Raw genomic sequence first — 26,094 nt, 5'->3', positions numbered from 1 at the left:
TGCGCCGGCATGTCAGTCCCATTGCCGCCACGTTATAATTACAACTTCTGCATTCCAGTGGTTTAACTCTGACAACACTGGGAGGAAATACTCAAGGGTTTTCTACACCCTTGGATAAAACTTTCCTCATTCATAAGCTTGCACATCTAAGTTTATATCTACAGTAAAATGGCTTAGCAAATTCATACTTCAAATAACTCTGCTAAGTCAAGATTAGGGTTACAAAAGTTCAGTGAATTTCAAAGTTGGAAACTTTCCATGTGAATAAACGGGAATAAACCAGGAATTTACTAAAGTGAAGGTTGGCTCTTAATAGGGAACTTAACATATACATGCACTGTGCATTCCTCCATCACATGCACAGATGAGTTCTAGAATCCTGCAGAGGCTAGGCTTGAGAAGCTTGAGGGAAGATGCTTTTGGATTTTCATGTTGAATGGGACTTTTTTGGGATTGCACTTTTTGGATTTTTGAATGTGTTGGGTCGGGGGGGATAAGTAATATTTAACTCAACATTCATGTTTTTGTTCTTCAATGAAAGAATTGATTGTTCAATAAAATATTTAACACTGGATAAAGTTCTACTTACAAATAAATCTGTTTTAATTGTATTATTTTGGATGGATGTCTGCTTATAACAAAACTAATATTCATGCTTGGATTAGGGATGACCACAATTAATCGATTATCGATTAATTGATTGTTAAGAACTCGTTCGAAACACGCATTTTTGTTATCAATTTTCCATCACGTGGAACAAACATCATGTGGTCTCATATTACACTCATCTATCAGGGAGGTGTTTGAAGTTTAAAGCATGTTTGGATGTGAATCAGCTGTTAAAGGTGTTGCGCACAGCGGAGACGCTCAGCTGGCGGCTGCGGCTGTGCGTCAGGTCTCCACGTGCGCTTTTTAAAAGAGGATCAATACAAAACTGCTGCCAACAACAACACGGACACAAAGGTTCACAAATTTAAACAGGACATTTCCCACCTTTGGATACGAAGGCAACAGACAGGTGGGAAATTCAGGTACGCTACGTTTACAGACCAGCAACATCAGAGCCGTCTGAGCTTTTCTGCAGCTGGATAGTGACCTGGTTGCGCTCTCGGCTGACACCTGATTGAATACACGTTATTTTTCTCAATAAGAACGAGTAGGCAGCAAACTGGACTCTGTGAGTCTGAAGTACTTTTCTGTTAGTAGTCTCAGGCTTCCCTTTATAAGACTATGTCCGCGTAGAATATTTTAATGAGCCTGATCGTTGATATTCTGCGTGTCAAACATGTACCTGTATTCAACCCCGTCAGTTATTTGCATTTTGTTGCTGTAGAAAATACAATTTAGGGGGAAAACAACATATTTGGCATTGTTTTTGACGTAAGAATAATAATGTTGTTTTTTTTTTATCAACTAATCGATAATTGATCGTTAACATTTCCAAAAATCAATCACGGAAAATACTTAAAATGTACATCCCTAGCATGGATATGATACCTCTCCTTTTTGATAAAGCTTATAGTTAAGCTGGATCAGGCTTGGACCAGCTTTTGTCATGCTGCTATAGGCCTAGACTGCCGGGGGAACTGGCACACTGACACACTGGGATCCTAGCTCACCTTCTTCCCCCCAACCCCTTCATCACTTACTTTAACTCTGCCTGTCCCATTAAAGTTACTAACCATAGACCTTTCTGGAGTCCCTGAGCTCCATTGTCTCGTAGATTCCTCTGAGCTGCCGTAGACGTCCTCCTGCTGTGGACGATCTGGACTCCAGCTGATACGGACGTGCTGGACTCCAGCGGCAACAGCTTCTACGACTCGTCTCATCACTATCACCTCTCTCTCTCTTTTACTCCCCTCTATCTGTCTTTCCAGACCCAACTCAGTCGAGGCATGATGGCTGTCTAACATGAGTCTGGTTCTGCCTGAGGTTTCTGCCTGTTAAAAGGAAGTTTTTCCTCACCACTGTAACTAGCTAAATACTGCGATGTGCAATGCTCATGATGGATTAAGGTGGGGTCAGACTGAGTCTTACCCTGTCTTGGTGTTGGGTCTCTGTTCATAATTTGACATAGAGTGGTCTAGACCTCCTATGTTTGTAAAAGCGTCTTGAGATAACGTTTGTTGTGATTTAGCGCTATACAAATAAAGATTGATTGATTGATTGATTGATTAAATTACCCTCAATTCACAGTTAATTCCCAAAATTCCCAAACTTAACTTCCCATGGACTTTTACCAGAAATTTTCCACCCCTTTGCACCCCTAGTCAAGATCATTTTCATTTTTAATATTGTTTTATGTATGATAGAAATGTGGATTTCACATTCTTCAGATAATCATAATTTTTCTGGAAGCTAATGGATTGCTACAGAGAAGCTTTTTCAGATCTTGGTCCAAGTTACGCTCAAGGACACAAAGGTGATGGCACATGGTTTCACATCGTTCCACTAACCAAAGGTCTGGGTTATGAACAAACATGTGCTACTGTAATTCAACAGGTAGTGAAACTGAGCTTGCTAGCTTCTTAGGATGCCAAGCAGAGAAGCCTCTCCGGTTAGAGGGCAGTCAGCAAACAAGACTTTGTATACACACTGTATACAATTAAGGCGGCAAACTCCATGAGCCTTGAGACAATATTGATCTGACAGAAAGGAAATGTTGAGACTGACACTGTATGTGAGTATTTTCCCTGCCCTCTAAACCATCTCCCGATCATCTCTGTGGTACGGCAACATCAAAATTCCTCACTGGGAAAACTATTGCCAGTAAACATAATTCAGAAAAGTATTATATTCCCCCTTGGTGTATTTTGACTGGGTTGGTAGATAAAAGCCACTTAACACTGAACTTTGACATCTGTGTGTATTTCCTGGGTTCAAATAGAAGGACATCAAGATGGATGCATTATACACAAGCTGAAACCATCAGCATTGAAAAAGGTGAAAAAAAAACAGCAGCTCTTCAAGTGTTGGCTCCAAGCTGGCTCCACAGGGGGGACATCAATGAGAATCCATACATGTTTTATACAGTCAATGATTGCACAGTGTGTGTGTGTCATCTCTTGATCTTTACCACACAACATCAGTAAGATTTCAAGTTAATACTATCTGCTTTTTGAAAAAAAATAATGCTTTCATGACTTTGTATTCAGGCCACGCCGAAGCTGATATATAGCCTTGGTGATTCTAAACGCCTTAAGGCTGATTTATACTTCTGCGTCTCCCCTACGCAGCAGGGGCTGACGCGGACATGAGCCCCACATACTTGTGCGTCGGTGTGTCCGTGTCGCGCAGCAATTCTCTGCCGAAACACTAGAGGGCAGTGCGGTCTCTCTGATAGCCGGTCGCCTGCTTCCGGTCCCGCTACGATCTCTGTTTCCTTTTCCACAGAGATTCAGAGCGTGTTCTGTTAATCTACAGCTGATACATGTTGCTGTTTATCATACAGACGTGATTACATGAAGAATAGAGAGGAGGAGATGAAATACACGGCCGATGTGTGGCCGATGTCCGGGATCCCGGAAGTGCTGTGAATGCGGGAAAGACAAAGCTGCAGAGCGGACCAATCACAGAGCTTGCGGTCCGCGTCGGCTCTACGCGTAGTTACATTTTGGAGGAGGTGCACGTCAGCTACGTGCGTAGGCCTCTGCGTAGGTACGGGAGCTACGCGGACCTACGGCGTAGGCTACGCCGTCGATTCGACGCAGAAGTATAAATCAGCCTTTACTGGTAACCATGAGTAAGGTGCCGTGTCCACTACCACCTTTTTTGCACTGGCAGCGCCTGTTTTCTATTCAAACTCAATGAGATTCAGTGTTCTCAGCACTGAGCGCCCTCAACATCAGCTGATTTTTGTCGCAGCACTCTCAGTTCAACTTTTGGAACACCGCCGTGCTCGTCAATGTCACTTTTTGATCACTGACCAATCAGAATCAAGAAGGGGCGGGACCTCCGGGTTTCGACTTTGTCAACAGCAATGGCGGGGGTCAGTACGGAGGAGAAATGTGATCACACTCGTTTGTTCCAGGTTCAATTTCAGAGTTTAGAGCTGCTGCTAATGCTATGACATGATTTCTATCAATAGTTTCAACAGTGTCTTGATGACATGTCATCGAATGAAAGCAAGTATGAAGCATACAGAGCATTTTAAAATAGACCCAACGGTCACTTCTTGGGGAAGTGGAAGTGACTTGAGACAACTTTTGTAACCTAGCAACACTAAACGCTGGTGAGAGGCACTCTGGAATTGAGGTTGTGGGCGCACAAAGCACAAAAAATGGCGGCAGTGGACACGGCACCTTATTCACTATATTTTGAAGTATGAATGGACATAAAGCTGTCTTTAATCTAATAACCTTTTAAGAACAAGGTGTTTAAGGAAGACGCGAATAACACAAAAGAAAGAAGTGAGGACAACCTAAAAATGTATATCACAGTATTCAAACAATATTTAATATTTAAAGTACTAATCTTAACTTTGTAATAACCAACTGTGAATTGGGGGAGGATGGTTGGTTAAGACTTTTATGTGACGAAGGCTTTTAAGGAAAGTTTTAATGGTCAATAAAGATGAATGGGCTAGTAACATTGGGCGACTTGGGCCTTCAGCCTGGGATCCTGTAACAAGGCTGTAACAAAGCTCAGTCTTTCTACCTCTACACTTAGAAAAATAGAGCTTTTTTTTTTCAATTCAAAAGTGTGACTTTGCTGTAGCCTTCTGGATATGTTGATAGAATGACTTTCCCCTGTCTTGGGAATAGTACTGTCTTGAACCAGCTGTGGGCTTTGTTTTCACCTCTTGCACTAGTGGTGTACTTCACTACTAGGAACAGTAACAATCCCCCCAAAAGCCCAAACCTGGCTGGCAGACATTTTAATCAATGTGATGGTTTTTATCTTGAGCCAATTGAGATTTGTCAAATGGTTCAGATTTATATGTTTTCTCCAGAGGTTGCTGTCCCTGTAATGTTATGCATAGGACACTGCAAGTATGGCCACAAATCAATGAAATTGGATATTTATGATATTGGATTTCTAGTGTATATTGGTTGAAGAATCTATAAATCAGATATTGAATTAACTGTCTAAGCTAACAGCGGAAACTCTGATATTTAATCTGTAAATCAAATCAATTTCCGGGAAATTTACTGTATGAAAAACGTCTGTCTTTATCCAAACTGCCAGGAAACTTACAGGAAGAGAGACATTCCAGTTTGAAAGTGCTGCTGATGCAGAGAGCATATAGTATTTGACAGAAAAGCTGACATCCATCCAGATATCCTTAAAAGGAAATGAATAATTTATACCTCAGAGTGGTACAAATTGAGTACTTTCCTCTACAAAATCCGAGTTACAAACACTGCATTGCAAACAGAATCTAAAACATATAAGAGCAATGATTATCCCATTGCAAGGATGTTAACAAGCCCCTAAGAGACAAAAATGGGCATGAGTGGGGATCAATTGAGAGGGAAAAAGAAGGGCTGCCGCTGGACTGATTCAGATGGAGAGAGGAAAGAGAGAGAGGGAGGGAGAGAGAGAGAGAGAGAGCTCTCATTCTATATCGCAGCCGCCCCTTCCCGATTCCGACTGTGAGGGAAGACAGTGATGTATGAGGCTAGAATAAAGTAGGGCAATCCCCTGCATGACAAGAGAAGAGAGAGAAATGGGAAAAGAAAGGGAGAGATGCAAGAAAGAGAGGGGGATTAAAAGAGAGGATGAATGTGGTCAGTGTCTGCTGGTTGGTGGTATGGGGGTTTCCACGCCCGTGTAAGGCCGAGCTGACCAGCAGCCGGCTATATGAGGCCACGGCGCTGACTAACACACACTGCCTTAATAGGAAGGATGGATGGGGAAACTGGGAAGGTCAGCGCAGTCAGCTCTGCCGAGCTCCACAGGAAGTACTGGATAGCCACTGACCTCGGCCTGACTCACACACACTCACGTACACACATGGATACTGTACACACATGCAAACACAGCACAGGACAGTACCAGTTACACACACACACACACACACACACACAGTAAGGCAGTTACTTAGAGCAAAAACAGTGCACAGACATCAGATAAGTTTAAACACAAACAACACTCAGATACTCAAGATTAACTATCAGCAGGCTACGACAGCAAATCATGAATATCAGATATTTTTCTTCACAGACAGATAGCTGAATATAAACACACACACACACTAACACACACACACACACACACACACACTGTAAACTAAATAACACCGGTCGGACACCAGCTGAATCAACTTTCCAATTCCCCTATTTATTTGTGTTTCCTTTGCCCAGAAACAGAAACCTGACTCAGACCAACTGCTCTTATGACACTTTCCTGTAAGAGCTCAATAACAGAAATGTTGACGGAAAGTCCTGTTGAAAAGGCAGTGTTAGCTTTCATGCCAACTCTAAATCATTCAGCTTGAACAGCTCTGCTAGGTGCAATCTTAAAAAAGTTGTATCAGGAGCCAGAGTTTTGGTACAGGTTCCACCAATTTCTCTCGTTCATTTCTCTTATTCAAGCTTTCCTCATTTATTAACCTAGGAAACTGTAAACAAACTTGGACTAGTACAATACTGTTTAAGCTGGTCACAAAATGTGACTTTGATAGGAATTTCACAGCTGTTTTGAAATAGTTGTTTTTGTAAAGTGTGGAGCTGATCCCTTTAACTGGGATTTCCTGGTATTTTTTAAGGACCACAACATAGCATGTTGAAATAAAAAGTTTCCATTCAAACAGTTAAAAAGCTGAGATTAAAAAGAACACTGATGACTCCCCCGACTCAGAACATGATCTACAAAATATCTCAAACAATATAAATGAGATCATGTACTGTAACCTTCACTGCTGCTTCCTGTTTCCTCTCTCTGTCTGTCTCTATCAGTCTAACCCGTCTGCCGGTCTCCACCTCTAACCTCCTTTCCCTCGCATCCCATCCCCCAGATACTCAGACTATCTGACTGTTTATAATTATGTCTCCCTCCCTCCGTCCTCTCATTAATAATTCAGCCTTCCTCTGCTCTAATTAAATAATTAACAGCGCCCAGAGCCATCAGATTGTAACCTAGCAAAGACACCCTTCACTGGTCCTCGGATGAGTCCCTTACATCCTGCAACATACACACCAAATAATAAAAATAAGACACCCAGTGTGAATTCAAGTGGATTGAGGTGGGGTAAAATCCAATATACCAAAAACAAGTCAAAGAAACACACAAAAAATAACAAACATCAAGCTAGTATGTGTTCCTGATATATTAAAGGGATAGTCAGTTTTTTTTAAGTGGGGTTGTATGAGGTACTTGTCAACAGTAATATCATATACCTCTTTTGGACCAACGTGAACCGGGTTGTATTTCCTGGCTGGTGCTTGCACTGGTTCAGAGCTGGTTGAACTCGCAAACCAACACGGCACCCGTTTGTTCTTCCGCCCGAGCCCGTGGGAGAGGCACGTCATGACATCAGATTTACGTGACCACTTTTCCCAGCAGCACTAGCGTGAACTTTCCCTCACAACAACAACGAAGGCGGACAACGGCAGCTTGTCTCCTTGGCCGACCACTGCTTTGCCTTGGAATCCATTAGTCTCTTTTATTGTTTCGCTGCAGGACAATGGAGGAAACATGTTTTGTTTGTGTTTTTGATCACGGCAGCCCCACCCCTCGCCCCTGACGTAAGCGGTTCATGGTTCTAGACCAGCAATGAGTTGGGCCCACTCTGGAACCGGTTTTCCCGGCCAGGAGCCGGTTCACTCGCAGTCGAAACACAAAGAAATGGTTCTCAATTGAGCGCCGGCTCCGAACCAGCCCTGAAACTTCCTTGGTCGAAAAGGGGTAACATAGGGCTCTGGACAGCTAAGCCCCTTTGTTATAAACAGAACCAGAATGGTATCTATGCTATCAACCACTCCAGACCATAATCTGTAAATAAAAATGGACAGCGTTGCTCCGCCTCTTCCCATTGTACGGTTCTGAAGCCAAAAAATCCCGCTCCCGGGCGCCGCCATTGTGCAGCCAGAGCCTGTGAAGCCACTGTTATAAGCTCCGCCCTACAGTGTAGCGTCACAAGACGCTGTGTGTCCTTTGAAGCTTCCCTCTACAGCGGCTGTGAATCAAAGGAAACCCGGAAGTAAAACCCCGTTTCTTAAACTTTAATAGCTAACGAAAAAGAAACTTTTCAGGAAAAAGAGGCCTTGGACACAAAACACTCAAATACTAACTACATATCACCACAGCATACAGATGTGAGAAACATTCGTACAACGTGTTTTTATTTTTTAATGTTTGACCGCTCCCCCATTCAAATGAATGGGGGAGACATATTTTTTGACCTATACTGCAGCCAGCCACCAGGGGGCAGTCACACTGCAGAAAGCCTCACCACCAGCCACCGCAACCTCTCCCTTGCTCCAGACGGGTTCAGCATTATCAAACCTTTAAGCTAATTCTAAGAAACTCCAACACTTATACAGTGTGTTTTGATAAGGTAAACATACGGTACGGACCAAGGGTTATGTCATTATGCAATAAAAAACCAAGGAAAGCTAAGCACTCATTTTGAACTCCATTTGGATTCTCTGGTTTCTAATTTAACTTCTGAAAATTGAAGAAAGTTGATGAAACAGCTGCGTTACGTTAGCTGCTGATATCCTCTGATTCAGAATGTGACAGCAGGTGGTTACGTGGATTTGGGCATGCGCTCACAGTTCACACACCTACACCACCAAGCAGCTTTGATTCTCTCCTGCTATCCAGCTAGCATAGAAGTTTCTCCGTTCTCTCCTTCAGTATGCTAAACTAGCTTTGGTGGAAAAGGGGTTTGAGTCACACTCATTCTTCAGGATGTTTGTATTCCTTCCTATTTTGAAGCCCACAGCCCACAGACCAGAACAGCTGATAAGGGTGGCCAAAAATGTCTAATTAAAGAGTACACTTGTACCAATTTAAGAGCTTGGATTGTAGTTTCTTAAAATTAGGTTAATTACATGGTAGAGTTAACCCCGCCTGTATTGATGGATAGAACTAGCTTCCATTCCGTTTTTCTGGATGGTTTACTTCTTTCCTTTTATTTCCCTTATAAATAAACTTGATTTATCATCCCTCATGAGCAATAAACCAAATTTTGTAGGAATTCACATTAGCTAGATTTACTTCACACTCAAATTGAGTGTATCGTTGTGACGACTCAAAGACCCCTTGTTTAAATTCAAAGCTTCATGCATGTTTTGTTTCTGTTATAACTGTTTATTATTTCGCCTTCCAACTGATCTTCCGGTTGTATAGGATGCTTGATTCTGATTGGTCATAACCATAGACTGTATAAAATATGGACGTAGTATCCGTGACGTCACCCATCTGATTCTGAAGAGCTGTTTTGAGGCCAGTTGTCAGCAGCAGCCATATTGCTGCTGTCAAGCGATTGTGACGTAAAGAGGCGGGCTTTGAGCCTCCTAGCCAACAGCTACAGTGTTCCCGCCTGTCAATCAAGTCAGCTGTGCCTCTCATTGGAAGACTCGTAATCTAAATATCTTCGGAATTGCAGCGTTAGAACCCCCCCCCCCCCCCCCCCCCCTACAGTGTGCCAATCAAGAAATGAGCAATCCAGACTACACTCGTTTTTTGATCCAGACTGTAAACATGTTTATTTCTGCTGTAAAGATCGTCTTCTTTGAATTGGTGTGTATGTGGTTTCCTGTACTTCCAGAGCCAGCCTCAAGTGGATCCTCAATGAACTGCAGTTTTTAGCACTTCTGCATTGGACTCGTATTTTTAGACCGGAGGTTGGACAAAACCCATTGAAAACCCTCTGACAACGGTTGTTACCTTTCACTAATATGAGCAACACCTAGGGGTGGGTACCGAATTCGGTACTTTCATAGGTACCGACCGAATTCCGTCGGTACTACCGAGTACCGATTCACGTAAAATCAAACGGTACCATATTTGGGTACCTGAACGCATCCTTGTGACTGTGAGGGAGTGGAAGAGGAGGTGATTTTTCCATACTTTCACCCTGTAATAAAGTTTGAGACTGATCGGGTGGACGTCTCTGCTCTCTGCTCTCTGCTCTCTGCTCTCTACATCTGTGCGGGAGCACGCCAAACGGAGCCTGCAGCTGATGGGCGCGCGCACTCACTGCGAGGCAGAGCAGGAGGATTGAGTTTATTTTATACAGTCTATGGTTGAGACTGACCCTCTTGCTCCAACTACCTGCCCTGTTTATAACCGTTCCTGTGTGCGTGAATGCCCAACAAGTAAGTTGTGTGTCCTGTTATTATAAAGAGACGGAGAACTGACTTTTTCCCGTCTGCAGGCGTTCACGTGTGTTCATTGATAAACTCCTGAAAGAGCAATTAGACGCCACGAGCACGTGGCAGCTAATACATCTGATCATCTATATAATCCTGTTTCTGTTCATTTCATGTTAAATTAAATAAATATGTTAAATTAAACAAATTTGAGATTTTTTTTAAATTAACATTTATTACCACATAAACACACAAAAGACAAAAAACACACCGATTCCCAGGTACCGGGTATCGGTACCGTATCGGTTCAAATGTGAAAGGTACCTATCCCTAGCAACACCAGATGCAAACTGATCCCAAGTCATGTCAAATCAAGGCTTGTTGATGTCATTTTTTTTTTTTATATAATTTTATTTTATTGAGTGTACAGGTCCAAATACATCAGTACATCCTGTGATTCAAATAATTAGTCGTCTTGATTCCAAATAATAAAAAATAAAATACAAATAAAAACACAACAAACAAGCAAAAGACAGAAACAAAACAAAGAAATCAAATTTCATTTCATAGATTCTGTGTTGTTCATTCACATTACAGTTATATTAATTTGATCTCACAGGTAGTGGGTATCCCTTACACCCACTCTGACATGTTTACACTTGTCCACCATAAACCTTCACCGACATATAGACTCACACCAACACTAATACCAACACCCACATCCACCCACCCACCCACCCACACACCCACCCACCCACACACACACACACACACACACACACACACACACACACACACACCCACACACACACACACACACGCACACACACACACACGTGCGCTAATACAGGCTTGTTGATGTCATAGAGGTGAGGTGAAACCGTTAGCTTCCATTCGCAACAAAACAATGTGGCTAGTTTTGGTTAGCATGCTAATGCAGCTGGCTAAACAACATAGATAGTTACATCTTGGATCCTGTCCAGCATTCCTAGCAACAAGCGGAGCAGGTGAGAGTAAACTAGAATTACTGAACGCTACAAAGAAAGTTAAACCGTGAGCGGTGGTGATGATAGCAGCAGGGTTCAAAGCTGTGACATTAGTTTATGTTTAAAGGTGTGTGAACCGCAGAGCTCAGAGAAGAAGGAGAGCTGAATGAGGACAGTTTCATGTTAAAGCCACCGCAACAGGCAGATAAGACCATGGAGCTCTAACTGCTAACCATACTTTATACCTTATATATTATAACTCTGTTCTGGATACTACTTTATATGTTTTTCTGGCTTCCTACGGGCAAATATAAAAGTTTGATTTGAAGAGGTTTCAGAGTCCTGATGGTAAAACAAATGAGATGCTAGAAAAAAAGGAAGACTGGTTGAGAGACAACGACCTCTATAACACAAATCATTCTCTCTTCATCTTTCCAGCAGTCTGGCTGCATATGATTCGGCGAATAATATTTGTTACCTTGTATAAACAACAAGGCCTCGTAATTTGTTTCCTCACCTACACACACTCACAAACACGCACATAACACAAGCATCACCACAGACGAAGACACTGAAACACTCTCCTTTCTTGTTTCTCTCGCTGCTCTGTCAGCTTCAGTCACTGTTGCCTTGTTACACTTCAAAGAGCCCATACAAGTCCACTGAAGCACACAAACATGTGATCACACACACACACACACACACACAGATTCTCGCGCAGAGTTATTGTAGGCTTTTTTTCTTTGCCTGGTGCTGCGATGTGGTTAGACAAAGCCTGTTTAGCTGGACAGCTCTGTTTCATATATCCCCTTAGAATAAAATCACAAAAACACAACAAAAATGCTGATTTCATTCCGCTCTATCTCCAGGGGAAAATAGGCAGCAAAACCCTGCTTTATATTCATACAGTCTCACATGTCCCTGTACACCCACAGGCTTCTCTTAAACTGAATAATACCTCAGCAGTAGATGTAGAGAGGCATCCTTACAGTCCAGGGGTTCAAACTGGCAACTTTCCAGTCCAAAAGCTCTGTCGCAGCCCTTATCGGAGCCCACTGAAGCTATACGCACTGTGTTTGGCTGTATATCACACTCAAACACAGTGGGTACAATACCCACTCACTGATATGAAACAGCAGAATTCTCTGAACAGTGTCATGCTAATTTAGAGGCATCAAAGGGTTCACACTTGTCTTGTAGTTCAAAAAGCACATGATGCCCCAGGCAAAGATATTTGTGTAGAGATACTGGATGTCAACTGATACCTCTTTTAATCCAGTACAGACGCACTGTATGTACGTCACAGAGTTGCAAAAAGTAGAGAGGTTTAAGGTTCAAGTCTGATCAATATTTGATTAGTAGGTAGAACATGTTTAAAAAAAATCAATATCATTTATCTGTTTCGAGCTCTAGAGTACAAATAGGGCTGTCATTAAAATCCAAAAGTTTTGTTCTAAACATTTGCACATTACCAGCATTTCAACCAATACCAAGACCCCCATTTGACATCTGCTCACTCTCAGCAGAGCTCACACACTCCATCTACACTTTATCTACAAATGTACACTGCTCATTGATCACCCTGCAGCTTATACCCCGAGACCCAGTCAATGATACTGATTACTTCAACCCCTCTGACACACACAGCGTAGGGAAATATCCCACTGATCGATCCTGGTTCATCGGGCAAACTGCAGCAGGCCTTGTAGCCCGTGTTTACATATTTCTTTGGACCAGGGTTTGACCTATATGGGGAAGTAAAGGAGAAAAGTAACATTTCCTGTTTATTTTTAAACACTTCTTGAAAGCCTATAACTACTGAATGGAGTAACACTTTCTTCTCATAACAAATCAATGTTGAATTTAAAGACATAAATCACATCCGCCGGCATAAATTAACAGTGGTTTTGTATGACCTGAGCTTGTAGCAGCAAATCCCAGCTGCCCTAGCGTCTGCAAACACTGGATACTGCTGTATGACTGACAGTACCGTGTTGTTGACTTGATAACCTTTGCCACTTGGGTTGTATTTCGCCTCCTTAATAATACCAATATGTGTTGTATTATATATCGTTGGAAAGCCTGATTTGACACCTTTATAATGAGGTACAACTTTTAAGGATTGTGCATTCGTGGAATGAGCAACACAGCTAAATGTTTGGGTAACACCCCCAAAAACGGTGCCAAGATCCCCTCCAATATTCTCCTGAAGGTATTCACTCTCCAACAGTAAGAGGTGTAAACAACACATACTGGCCCTTTTTACACTTTATTCATTTTACACTGTCAGGGACTTCAGTAGCATACCACACCAGCCTGGCACCTCCTCCTCAGACTGGTCACCAGCCTGGTCACATTTTGCAGTGGGATGGCATCCCATTCCTCGACCAGGCGTTGTTGAAGGTCAACCAGCATGGTTATGTTGGTCACTCTAGCACTTACAGCAAGCCCAAGCTAATCCCACAAGTGTTCAATGGGGTTGAGGCATAGACTGTATAAATAGTTGACGTAGTATCCATGATGTCACCCATCTGTTCCTGAGAGCTGTTTTGAAGCCAATCGGTGGCGGCAGCCATATTGGTAATGCTGAACTCAACCAAACTTAGTGTGAGGTGAAGAGCTATGTGTTCCCACCTGTCAGTCAAGTCAGTCATGTCCTTATTTGGGCAAAAACTCATAATCTTAATATCTTCTGAACCATCGCGTTAGATGAAAGTTCACCCCCTGTACAGTGTGTGCTGATTGAGAGATTAGCTAGTAGAGCCAAGCCATTTTTTGAACCAGGCTGTAACCATGTTTATTAATGCTGCAAAGATCGTCTTCTTTGAATGGGTGTGTGTGTGGTTTCTGGTGTTTCTGCAGCAAGTCTCAAGTGGATGCTCGATGAATTGCAGTTTATAACACTTCTGCATGGGGTTCATATTTTGAGACCAGAGGTTGCCACTTGGAGGTCAGGACTGCTGGAGGCCATTCCATCCTCTCCACTCCCAAATTCTGGAGGTAGTCTCTGAGAAACTCCACTCTGTGTAGGGGCTAGCTTTGTCATCTTGTAGGATAGGTCCCAGATTCTGGAGATACCACCGGCCAGAACACATCTGTGACTGTTGTACCCTGTTGTAAAGGTGACTAATCAGGCTTTCCAATGATATAAAATACAATACAAATTGGTATTATTAAAGGGGGGAAACAATTGATGGAAATAACATTTCCAAACTTCTCTTGAGGAATTCAGTTTTTAGCATTTGGTTAACTATTCTGATTTTCATGGAAGCCCTGTGCTCAGCAACTTCATTTATTGTTTTGTAAATTGGTGGCTTGTATAAATAAAGCTACTATAATGAATTAGTCATGCAATTAAGTTTTCCTTGTTACTCATTACTCACATCCTTTGGGGGTTGAGTAAGGTGTAACAACAACTCTTTACTCATTCTGATTCACTCAGCTTGGCCGAAGTTCTAAAATCCATTGTGGACACGGTTCCATTCACCGATGCTGCTTAATGGGAGTGCTAAGAAAAGAGATTACTTGAGCTTTGTATTCATTGTAAGGTTGCATTATGAGAGGCTGAACCTCCTCTGACATCATAGTATTTGTAGCTCTAGTGAAGTATTTGAAACACACATCCATTCCGGGATGGTTTGCTTTCCTCTTACAGCTCACCGGTGTCCTCTGTTTTGCAACATCCAGAAACAGCAACAACAGCCCTGTTTGCTTTAAGAGCAGCACAGAAAATTAATATTTAATTCCCCCCTCACTGGAACAGCAGGGGGCTTATCACAGTTTAAAGGCTAGGCTGGAAAACGTATCGGTTCAAGGTTCACTTCAATATCGGAGTCTCTTACTATAAGGATGCAAACTCACACTTTCTTTTGTTTTCTTTTGCATGATTGCAGTAGTAATGAGTCACTTTGGCCTTCTTTTCCACCAGCTATGACCCAGGACTTCCACCAGATCCGTGTCCAGTCAGTCTGCTGCAGTCTGGCTCCGTGCTCTCTCATCTGTCAACACCAACCTGTTACGGGTGTGAGGGTGAACCCAAAAGCAGCACACTGGAGCCCGGAGGAAACAGCAGGTAACAAGTCTTTGCAGGTCTTTACTAACCCGGTCACACAATGTCTGTTGAGATGCTGGTTTCGCTGTGTGGAGGATCAGGCTGGAAACAGACGAGGAGCAGGCAAATCTCTTGGTCGGGGACAGAAGGCTGAGGTAGTTACCAGGGCAGAAACGAGGAAGGAAGGTCGGGGACAGGCAGGGTCGAAACCGGGAGATCAGTCCGAGGATAAGTGCTGGAGAGTCTTGCATTTGCAGTGAGAACAATCTGGCACTGAGTGGGCTGAGACCGGGACTTAAATACTGGCAGCAGGTAATGAGAAACAGGTGATTTGTGTTGGCTTAATGAGGAGAGTGTGGTTCAGGTAAACGAAGGGGAGTGGAAATGTAGTGGGCTGAGAGGCTGAGCAGATGTGGCAGGTGATAACTGTGACACCAACCGGTTGCGTTTTCACTCGGACCACCGGACAGCTGGAGTCATGTGACCGAGGCTTTCCCGTGGTAATTACTGCATTAGTGAACATCCGACTCCTCTCCTCATCCATTTTGTCATTATCATCCTCTGAAAACCTCTTAGCTGATGACTCCAAGCCTGGCCTCATTCATTATGACAGTTTGTTGTCATAGGTAAGAGAAAAACAATCTGCTGATAACACAGAGTGTTTAATTCTGAAAAATAACCGGATGTTTCATTTTGTTTTGGTGAAACCTGACTTCCTGTCCCGCTCCATCTTCTTTGTTGAGATTGATGCGTCGTGCTCTGACATCCGGCAAATAGAAGTCTTGTGTATCTGATTCGGAGGACTCCGACCTGCCTGATCAGAGACGCAGCTGGAACGCAACAGAGTGGATCCAGTGGAAGTTAACACATTGACTAGAATAGAAATCAGATCCGGTGCCGTGACGAATGAGAGACAGACCAGAAACGGATCCGGGGGAATTTAGCTGTGACACTGCTTAAACCAACATGTAACAAGTATTTTTTCTTCTTCTGGCTTAAAGCAGGAGAGATTCACCTAGAGTGCTACGATCGTGACTGACTCATGATAGCACTGAGAACTCCACCTGCCACCTCACCCTTTCAACATGAGAGGACAGAAGCAATCATACGAGCGATTTCCAAAACAATCACAAGATGCTCTGAGCGCAAATCAGAGTCATTTTTCATCACTAAATTTAAACCATAGTAATCAGGGTAACACAGACAGGAACACATTCTACTCCACACTCAGTCTTTGCAAAGGTCAGTCCTCTTAAAGCTTTATTATGGTTCAAATATCAGCAGGACTCTTAAACAACCCCCACCCAACAGCAGGGGATTATTGCTGGAGCTGCCCCAGCGTCAAGTGAGTGTGTGTGTGTGTGTGTGTGTGTGTGTGTGTACTGACCGTTGAAGACAGCCTGTCCCTTTGCCAGCTCTTGGTCCATTTCGATGATGTATTCCTTCTGAGTAAAGCCCCTCATGCATGGCAACGACCCCTGTTTGCTTGACAACGGACGCTCAGCCTCTCCTCCCAGAATAACAACCTGAAGAGGGGGAATAAAAAACAAAGATGAAAGAGCATTTGAAAAATGTTTCAATATTTGAACACGTCTTAGATTACATCTTGATGCTTTCACAACCTCATGACTGTTTTTTTTTTTTTTTATCATTTCCTAATCACTTTTCTTCAAACAGAAGGCTGGAGCTGTTTCTCATGTTTGCTTTGGGAATGTTTCATCAGCAGTCATAACTCATTCAAAAATCCCCCCTTTCAAAAAGCTCACATTTTGAGGCTGGAGGAAGCATATAAACACCCCCTCCTCCTTTAGAGCAGTGTTCTCCGACTGAAGCCATGAGAACTGATTGACACAGATTTGATTCTGTGCCATAAGTTAAGGCTGAATGAAAATATGTAAAAGGGAACAAGCAGGGAGCTAATTGGCATAGGTACTTAATTTAGCATTCCACATTCTTCAGTCGGGTTTGTTTTCCAAACTTGGAACAGTAATGCAGGGGGAAACTGTTGTGTGTCAAAGGGAAAATGAAATCCAGTTCAGCACCATTCCAAACCAATAGAGTATTATTAATCACCAGAAGGAGGGGCAGACAACTGGGTCAATTAATTCTGATGGTAATTAGCGTCTAGACTCTTGTCTCTCTTGTTGTTTGAGCCCCGGCCCGCCATGAACCTCCCATCACCCTCTGTCCCACATACACACACACAGACACGCACACAAGCAGTGGCACATATTCCCGCTTCTCTTCTCCATGAGGAGTGTAAAAGCATCTGTTGCAGTTTGTTAGTGTGTCTGTTAGTATGTGTGTGTATGTATCAGGGTGTGGGGTTGTTCTTCTGTGATTAGAGTAATAAATCCAAGAGGGGTGCTGTGATTTGTTTCCACTTAACCCAAAAAAAAAAAATGTAAACCCTCACGTCCTCGCTGCCCATCCTGACACATTTACTGGGGGAGGCTGGCTTTCATCTCTTTCCCTATTAGCATAAAGGCGGAGGAGGTAAACACACAAAGTAAGACTCTGATGTGATGCTGTGTGTGTGTGTATGTGTAGTATTACAGTGGTGACAGTCAGAGGCCAATCAGAGTGGAAGTGTGGGAGCAGGATCTTGATCTTGATATTGATGTCATTCCAGGTCCATTTAGTGGTTGCAATGCAAAAAGGGAATTGTGATCTTGTCTAATAAGGATAATGAAAATACTCATTTAGGCGGTCCTAGTCAGCTCTAGGAAAACAGGAAAACTAATCTGAAGGACTTAGAAAAAAAAGAGACAAAACTATTACAGGTTACACTTTCTTGTATGTGCTCTTTTTGTTGATTGTGATTGTGGTTCTCAGTTTTTGTTTATTCTGGGGTTGCTGGGTTTTTTTGGGGGGGGGACATATACTTAGCCATTTTTGCCATTATTTGATAAGACAGTTGAAAAGAGACAGGAAATGTGGAGAGTAGAGAGTGGGGGAAGACATAAAGCAAACGGTCAAGGCCGGGTGGAACCCATGACTGCTGTGACTGGGACTTTAGCCTCTGTACATGGGGTTCACACTTAAACAGCTAGCCAAACGGCACCCCTTCACTCTGCTTTTAACTGAGAACAAATAATCATGTTGGTTGTACACATAGACTGTATAAATAGTGGACGTAGTATCACAACAAACATTATCTTAAGACGCTTTTACAAACATAGCAGGTCTAGTTCACACTCTATATTATGGTGTCACAACATCAAGACAGGAAAAGATCCAGTCCCATCTCACTGACAGGACTCAGTCTGATCTCATCTTATTACACCATGAGCATTGCACCTCGCAGTATTTAACTAGTTACAGCTGCAAGGAAAAACTTCCTTTTAACAGACAGAAACCTCGAGCAGGACCAGACTCATGTTAGACAGCCACCTGCCTCGACAGATCAAAGAATTAATCAGACTTTTGAGGCAATAATCACCAGCTGACAAATGGAAGGACCCTAAGGAAAAACCTGTTTACCAGGATTAATAAAACTGCCTGCAGGATATTTAATTACACTTTTGATGTAACATCACAAAGAGTGGGTGCAGCCATTCATTACATTCATCAAAAGTAGGTCAAAGTCTGTCCTCCATCACATTTCACAGTGTCAAATGCAAACATAATGTGTCTTTCATACAAATGTGCAGCTTTTATCAATCAGCTTTAATTGGTTTCATGTTTTACTGCAGTGGTTTAATCATTTTGCCTATATCAAGGGAAAAATTAAATAAATAAAACGTAACCTTGAAGCTAATTGCAGCAAACAGACTAATTATTTTTCACTGAGCTAAAACTTGGGATGCAGCGTGCAAATTAAGCGTGTGACACTGCCAGCTTGTTCACCATATAAAAATGTCAAGGCTGACCTTGAGGTAAAGCTTCCTCTGAGGTACTGACATCCTCTGATGCCTGACATTGGTGGCAAACCTCGCCTGTCTTTTGGAGGACAAAAGCAGGAACTGGATTTAATTTATTTATAACACTTTCACTTTTGAAATCAGACGAGATGTGTAAAGATGGAGTATGTTAATATACATATTTCTTTAGTTATGTATCCACAGGGAAATCTTGCTAGCTGTATCTACTTGCCTGAGATATGGAAGCATTACTAAGTCGCTTATTAACTAATGATATGTGGTAAGAAAAATGCAGGGCTAAGGCTGAATCTTACATTTATTGGCATCATCTGTCAATTGTTTTGATTCCTACAAATCAGTTTAATGTGGTCTATGAATGTGTCAGAAAACGTGAATGTCCCACTCAAAAGATAGTCTGAAAGTCCCTTTTTAGTCTGTTTTCCCCTGTAAAACAAACAGCAGAGATTGAATTTGCTATCAGTTCTTAAAATTACCCATAATTCATTTAATTTGACATTTAATTTGGATGAAATTAGTGTTTTAACAAGGTTATTAGATGATAATTAAAGGAGGATTTAACTTAATGTGTTTGATTTAGGGGTATTTACTGTAAAGGGGTAAATCCCTTTAAATAACAGGAAAAAAAGCATGAGGGGAGGATATTATTTTGATTCACCTCACATCCTTCAATTTCAATTTCTTCCTCACAATGTACAATATTCTGGAGACCACTAACTAAACACTGCTCTTCCAATTGTTATTTTTTTATTAATGCATATCCTTTCACCTGTAAACCATTATAACATCAGTATAACATGATTATTAACTGTATCAAACACACCCCATAGCTATACATCCCATAACCAGTCAAGTCTGAGGAAGACAAGTCATGAAATTTTGGTGGTTTGTTTTGTTTGTATGGAGAAATGTATTAGTCTACAAGAAAAGCATGGTTAAATTGAAATGGATCATTAATATATATTTTTTTAGCATATCCTTTCACCTGTAAACCATTATATCATCAGTATAACATGATTATTAACTGTATCAAACACACCCCATAGCTTTACATCCCAGAACCGTATCACGTGGCATACAATTAAGGTACAAAAATGATCAAAGCCTTTGTCAAAGACTCAAAACTCTAGCTCAAAGTAACAAAAGCAGAGGTGTTAAGGGGATTCAAGGTAAGCCTCTGAAAGTGCTGACCCAGCTGTTTGGGAGGTTAGGCATTGGTGATTGATTTTTTTTTTTAGGACTTGACCTTTGACACTTTGGCACAGCACTGTCTTCCCTATTGATCTGCCCACATAGTGTGGATCATTTTTTTTTTGTTTCATGGTCTTAAATCCTGCTCAGGAAGCTTTTATGAGCTCCATCAACTGCCTGAGGCACACACATGAAGATATACAATAATGGCAAAGCATAGCTTGCCAGTGCTGCTGGTTATGTATGCTGGCTTACTCCAAATAGTGCATCCCAAATATTGCTACTGACCACTTTCAAATGCATGTCATACTGGGACATATCTTTGTGCCTTTTTAATATTGCAAGACAACACACAGAAACAACATATAGTGAATTTAGGGAATTTTAGTCAAGTCTGAAGAAGACAAGTCATGACATTTTGGTGGTTTGTTTTGTTTGTATGGAGAAATGTATTCGTCTACAAGAAAAGCATGGTTAAATTGAAACGGATCATTAACCCTCCTGTTACCCTCAAATTTACTAACATATTTTATCCTTGGGGTCAATTTGACCCCAGCAATTTATACCTCCACAAACTGATTGTTCCCCAGGATTGTGTGTCAGGTACTTTATGTTTCTTTGTTGACTACCTAAATAACCCTTTAAATAAAATATATTTCAAGCATAAACACAATTTAAACATTCAGAAGGACTTTATTTGTAAAACAGAACATTAAACTGCTGAGAGTTTGTCATGCTCTCATCTGCCCTGCCTTGTTTCTATGTTATCAAAACATATGACACAGGACTCATCATTGAATGTATTTAGACACATGGTGTGTTATAGTGACCTCAATATCATCCAAAACAAATGTATGTAAAATGTTGAAATGTCTTATGTTATATACAGCTAAAACAGCCTGGGGTCAAATTGACCCCAAGGAACACCGATGCGCACATTTTTTTTTTTTTTACAGGAAATTGGAACATATCAACATTTTAATTTTATGTTTTCCCAGTTGTCCCCATTAAATGAGGAAAAGTCATGAAATATGAAGCCAAAAAAAATGATGTTAGTCATTAATTTAGAGACATCAAACATTGAATGGGGTCCAATTGACCCCAAGGATAATAGGAGAGTTAATATATCTCTCTTTAGCTATGTCTATTGTGATATGACACATCCAAAACTAATGCGGTACACTCGTGAAAAGCAAAGTAATGTGTTGCATTTGATTTGAAATAAATTGAGACGACTAGAAAACAATGAAAATCTCCTTTTCAAAAGTTATATTAGTCTCCTTCAGAGCAATGGCTGAACAGCAAGTGACCCAAACACCACCACAGTCTGGACTGTAAGCCCCCTGTGTGTCCTGCCCTGTCTCACATCGCCTGCAGACACAGAATCTGAATTGTTGGCACTTCTTCCCGCATATTAGGCCATGATTTGGGATGTTTCGAGGATACTTTTGTGCGCTGTGCCTCAAACATTCAAATAATGGACAGTATCATCCAAAACAAATGTATGTAAAATGTTGAAATTTCTTATGTTATATACAGCTAAAACAGCCTGGGGTCAAATTGACCCCAAGGAACACTGATGCGCACATTTTTTTTTTTACAGGAAATTGGAACATATCAACATTTTAATTTTATGTTTTCCCAGTTGTCCCCATTAAATGAGGAAAAGTCATGAAATATGAAGCCAAAAAAAATATGTTAGTCATTCATTTAGAGACATTAAAGATTGAATGGGGTCCAATTGACCCCAAGGATAATAGGAGGGTTAATATATCTCTCTTTAGCTATGTCTATTGTGATATGACACATCCAAAACTTAAGCGGTACACTCATGAAAAGCAGAGTAATGTGTTGCATTTGATTTGAAATAAATTGAGACGACTAGAAAACAATGAAAATCTCCTTTTCAAAAGTTATACTAGGCTCCTTCAGAGCAATGGCTGAACAGCAAGTGACCCAAACACCACCACAGTCTGGACTGTAAGCCCCCTGTGTGTCCTGCCCTGTCTCACATCGCCTGCAGACACAGAATCTGAATTGTTGGCACTTCTTCCCGCATATTAGGCCATGATTTGGGATGTTTCCAGGATACTTTTGTGCGCTGTGCCTCAAACATTCAAATAATGGACAGTATCATCCAAAACAAATGTATGTAAAATGTTGAAATTTCTTATGTTATATACAGCTAAAACAGCCTGGGGTCAAATTGACCCCAAGGAACACTGATGCGTACATTTTTTTACAGGAAATTGGAACATATGAACATTTTAATTTTATGTTTTCCCAGTTGTCCCTATTAAATTAGCAAAAGTCATGAAATATGAAGCCAAAAAAATGATGTTAGTCATTCATTTAGAGACATTAAACATTGAATGGGGTCCAATTGACCCCAAGGATAATAGGAGGGTTAATATATCTCTCTTTAGCTATGTCTATTGTGATATGACACATCCAAAACTTATGTGGTACACTAATGAAAAGCAGATTTATGTGTTGCATTTGATTTGAAATAAATTGAGACGACTAGAAAACAATGAAAATCTCCTTTTCAAAAGTTATACTAGGCTCCTTCAGAGCAATGGCTGAACAGCAAGTGACCCAAACACCACCACAGTCTGGACTGTAAGCCCCCTGTGTGTCCTGCCCTGTCTCACATCGCCTGCAGACACAGAATCTGACTTGTTGGCACTTCTTCCCGCATATTAGGCCATGATTTGGGATGTTTCGAGGATACTTTTGTGCGCTGTGCCTCAAACATTCAAATAATGGACAGTATCATCCAAAACAAATGTATGTCAAATGTTGAAATTTCTTATGTTATATACAGCTAAAACAGCCTGGGGTCAAATTGACCCCAAGGAACACCGATGCGTACATCTTTTTTTTACAGGAAATTGGAACATATGAACATTTTAATTTTATGTTTTCCCAGTTGTCCCCATTAAATGAGGAAAAGTCATGAAATATGAAGCCAAAAAAATGATGTTAGTCATTCATTTAGAGACGTTAAACATTGAATGGGGTCCAATTGACCCCAAGGATAATAGGAGGGTTAATATATCTCTCTTTAGCTATGTCTATTGTGATATGACACATCCAAAACTAATGCAGTACACTTATGAAAAGCAGAGTAATGTGTTGCATTTGATTTGAAATAAATTGAGACGACTAGAAAACAATGAAAATCTCCTTTTCAAAAGTTATACTAGGCTCCTTCAGAGCAATGGCTGAACAGCAAGTGACCCAAACACCACCACAGTCTGGACTGTAAGCCCCCTGTGTGTCCTGCCCTGTCTCACATCGCCTGCAGACACAGAATCTGAATTGTTGGCACTTCTTCCCGCATATTAGGCCATGATTTGGGATGTTTCGAGGATACTTTTGTGCGCTGTGCCTCAAACATTCAAATAATGGACAGTATCATCCAAAACAAATGTATGTAAAATGTTGAAATTTCTTATGTTATATACAGCTAAAACAGCCTGGGGTCAAATTGACCCCAAGGAACACTGATGCGTACATTTTTTTTACAGGAAATTGGAATCATATGAACATTTTAATTTTATGTTTTCCCAGTTGTCCCCATTAAATTAGGAAAAGTCATGAAATATGAAGCCAAAAAAAATATGTTAAGTCATTCATTTAGAGACATTAAACATTGAATGGGGTCCAATTGACCCCAAGGATAATAGGAGGGTTAATATATCTCTCTTTAGCTATGTCTATTGTGATATGACACATCCAAAACTAATGCGGTACACTTATGAAAAGCAGAGTAATGTGTTGCATTTGATTTGAAATAAATTGAAACGACTAGAAAACAATGAAAACCTCCTTTTCAAAAGTTATACTAGGCTCCTTCAGAGCAATGGCTGAACAGCAAGTGACCCAAACACCACCACAGTCTGGACTGTAAGCCCCCTGTGTGTCCTGCCCTGTCTCACATCGCCTGCAGACACAGAATCTGAATTGTTGGCACTTCTTCCCGCATATTAGGCCATGATTTGGGATGTTTCGAGGATACTTTTGTGCGCTGTGCCTCAAACATTCAAATAATGGACAGCAAGGGACACATCTCCAAATGTATCCAGATGTATTGCTATTGCACTGAGAGAAAAAAAAGACACGAGGATCTGCAGCACTGAACAGACAGGATGCCAAACAGACGAGCAGACACGACTCATAATGTCTTAAAACCTTGCTCCACCACGTATGTCCGGCTCTGAGAGGACAGATAAAACTGCCATCTTTTTTAAAAATGGAGATCAGCGCGTGCAACCCTGCAGGGTAAAACAAAAACGTCTCATGTCGGGGGGTCTTGATTCACCCAAGTGGATTACAGCCCAACAAAAGTCATGCTTCTGATTTCCACAGAAAGCAACAACAGAGGAGATGCTGAAAGAGGCGACAGCAGCAGCAGCAGCAGCAGGCTGTCATCCGAGGATGGATGGATGGAAAAGAAGGAACCTCGTACCGGTGATAGGCTATCTGCAAGGGCTCCACCAGAATCACAGCTACATTTTCACGAGGGGTTTATCAAACACAGGCACAATAAGGCTCCGACTGCGTCTCTTTAGGCTGATGAATTACTCAGTGTGCAATGGACCCCGCAGCAGGTCTGGGATCAGCAGCGTTTTACTGCTAGGAACGTTATGGGAGGCTGCCTTTGTCGGCCTCTATCTTGTCAAAGAGACACACAGGAGAATACAATTGAGCAAATATAGAGCAACAATAGACAAATGCAGAGTGGACTTTATTTGCATTGTTCCACCTGCCATGCAAAGTGCTCATCTGACTCGCTCCTCTCTAAACGGGTAACCAGCTTCAGTGTGCTCCACTATCCGACTGCAGCCTTCTCCGATCGGAGCTGAGTCGGTGTAAAATTGGGGAATATTCTCACCTGCAGAGCCGCCATCAGCATCCAAATCCCAAACACACGCATTTTGTTCTGTAAGTATTCCTTCTTCCAGAGTCGATAGGTACCGTCGCGCAGCGCTGGAAGTCAGATTTTCAATTGTGAGTACACCCCGGCGGCATGAGGCAGCATTCCTCCCTCCACCAGCCCTCCTCTGTGTCTATCTGCTCTGCCCGGCTCAGCAGCACTCCAGCTTGCCAGGAACTGACTCTATGCCCGGCCCCTCCGCGCCTCAGTGCCGCCCTCTAACGGACACCAGGAGCCCTGAGCGGAGCTGCGATGACGGGTGATGATAAGCCAATCATGATGAGGTGGACCAATCCGTTATAGACTTTTCACAAGGAAGAACCGCACAATGTTATTTTTTAAGTCTGAACTACACGAATTATATCATTTTCAGTGCCTTAAATTACAATGTGTGGGTATGAAGTTAATATCTTTAAAGGCAAACTCAAGACCTACCTTTTTAGTCTTGCTTTTAACTAAGTTTTATTTTTATTCTTAAAGGGGACATATCACGCTTTTTTCATCAATATATATTGGTCTAAGAGGTCCCCAAAACATGTCTTTAAAGTTTATGCTCAAAAAAACACTTTGAAATCAGATTTTGGTCTGCCTGAAAAACCCTCTTCTTCAGTCCTCCTCAGAACACTCTGTTTTCTCTCTGACCACGCCCCCTCCGGAAGTGGATGTGCCTCGGCTCTCCAGCACGTTGATCTAATGTTTACATGTTGGCTGAATATACACGGCTGCTCAGAGATCGCATTACTTCAACCCTCTAAATCTGATCCAGAATCTGATCCTGACG

General features: G+C 41.8%; 1 protein-coding gene across 1 annotated transcript in view; it reads right to left on the bottom strand.

Annotated features, from left to right (window-relative positions):
• The window catches only part of LOC117830390 (cadherin-2-like), a 183,542-nt gene extending 157,968 nt beyond the window's left edge, over positions 1–25,574 (bottom strand). Inside the window, exons 1-2 of the mRNA XM_034708497.1 lie at positions 25,272–25,574; positions 16,687–16,825 (exon numbers count right to left, since the gene is read on the bottom strand). Of these exons, the coding sequence (XP_034564388.1) occupies positions 16,687–16,825; positions 25,272–25,313 (181 nt within the window). The 5' untranslated portion in view covers positions 25,314–25,574. The remainder of the gene's footprint in view (positions 1–16,686; positions 16,826–25,271) is intronic.
• Between the last annotated feature and the right edge of the window lie 520 nt (positions 25,575–26,094).

Source organism: Notolabrus celidotus, chromosome 2 (genome assembly GCF_009762535.1).
Source record: "Notolabrus celidotus isolate fNotCel1 chromosome 2, fNotCel1.pri, whole genome shotgun sequence".
Taxonomy (NCBI): Eukaryota; Metazoa; Chordata; class Actinopteri; order Labriformes; family Labridae; genus Notolabrus; species Notolabrus celidotus.
Note: the sequence above shows the minus strand (reverse complement) of the source record. Positions and strands in the feature narration are given on the sequence as shown.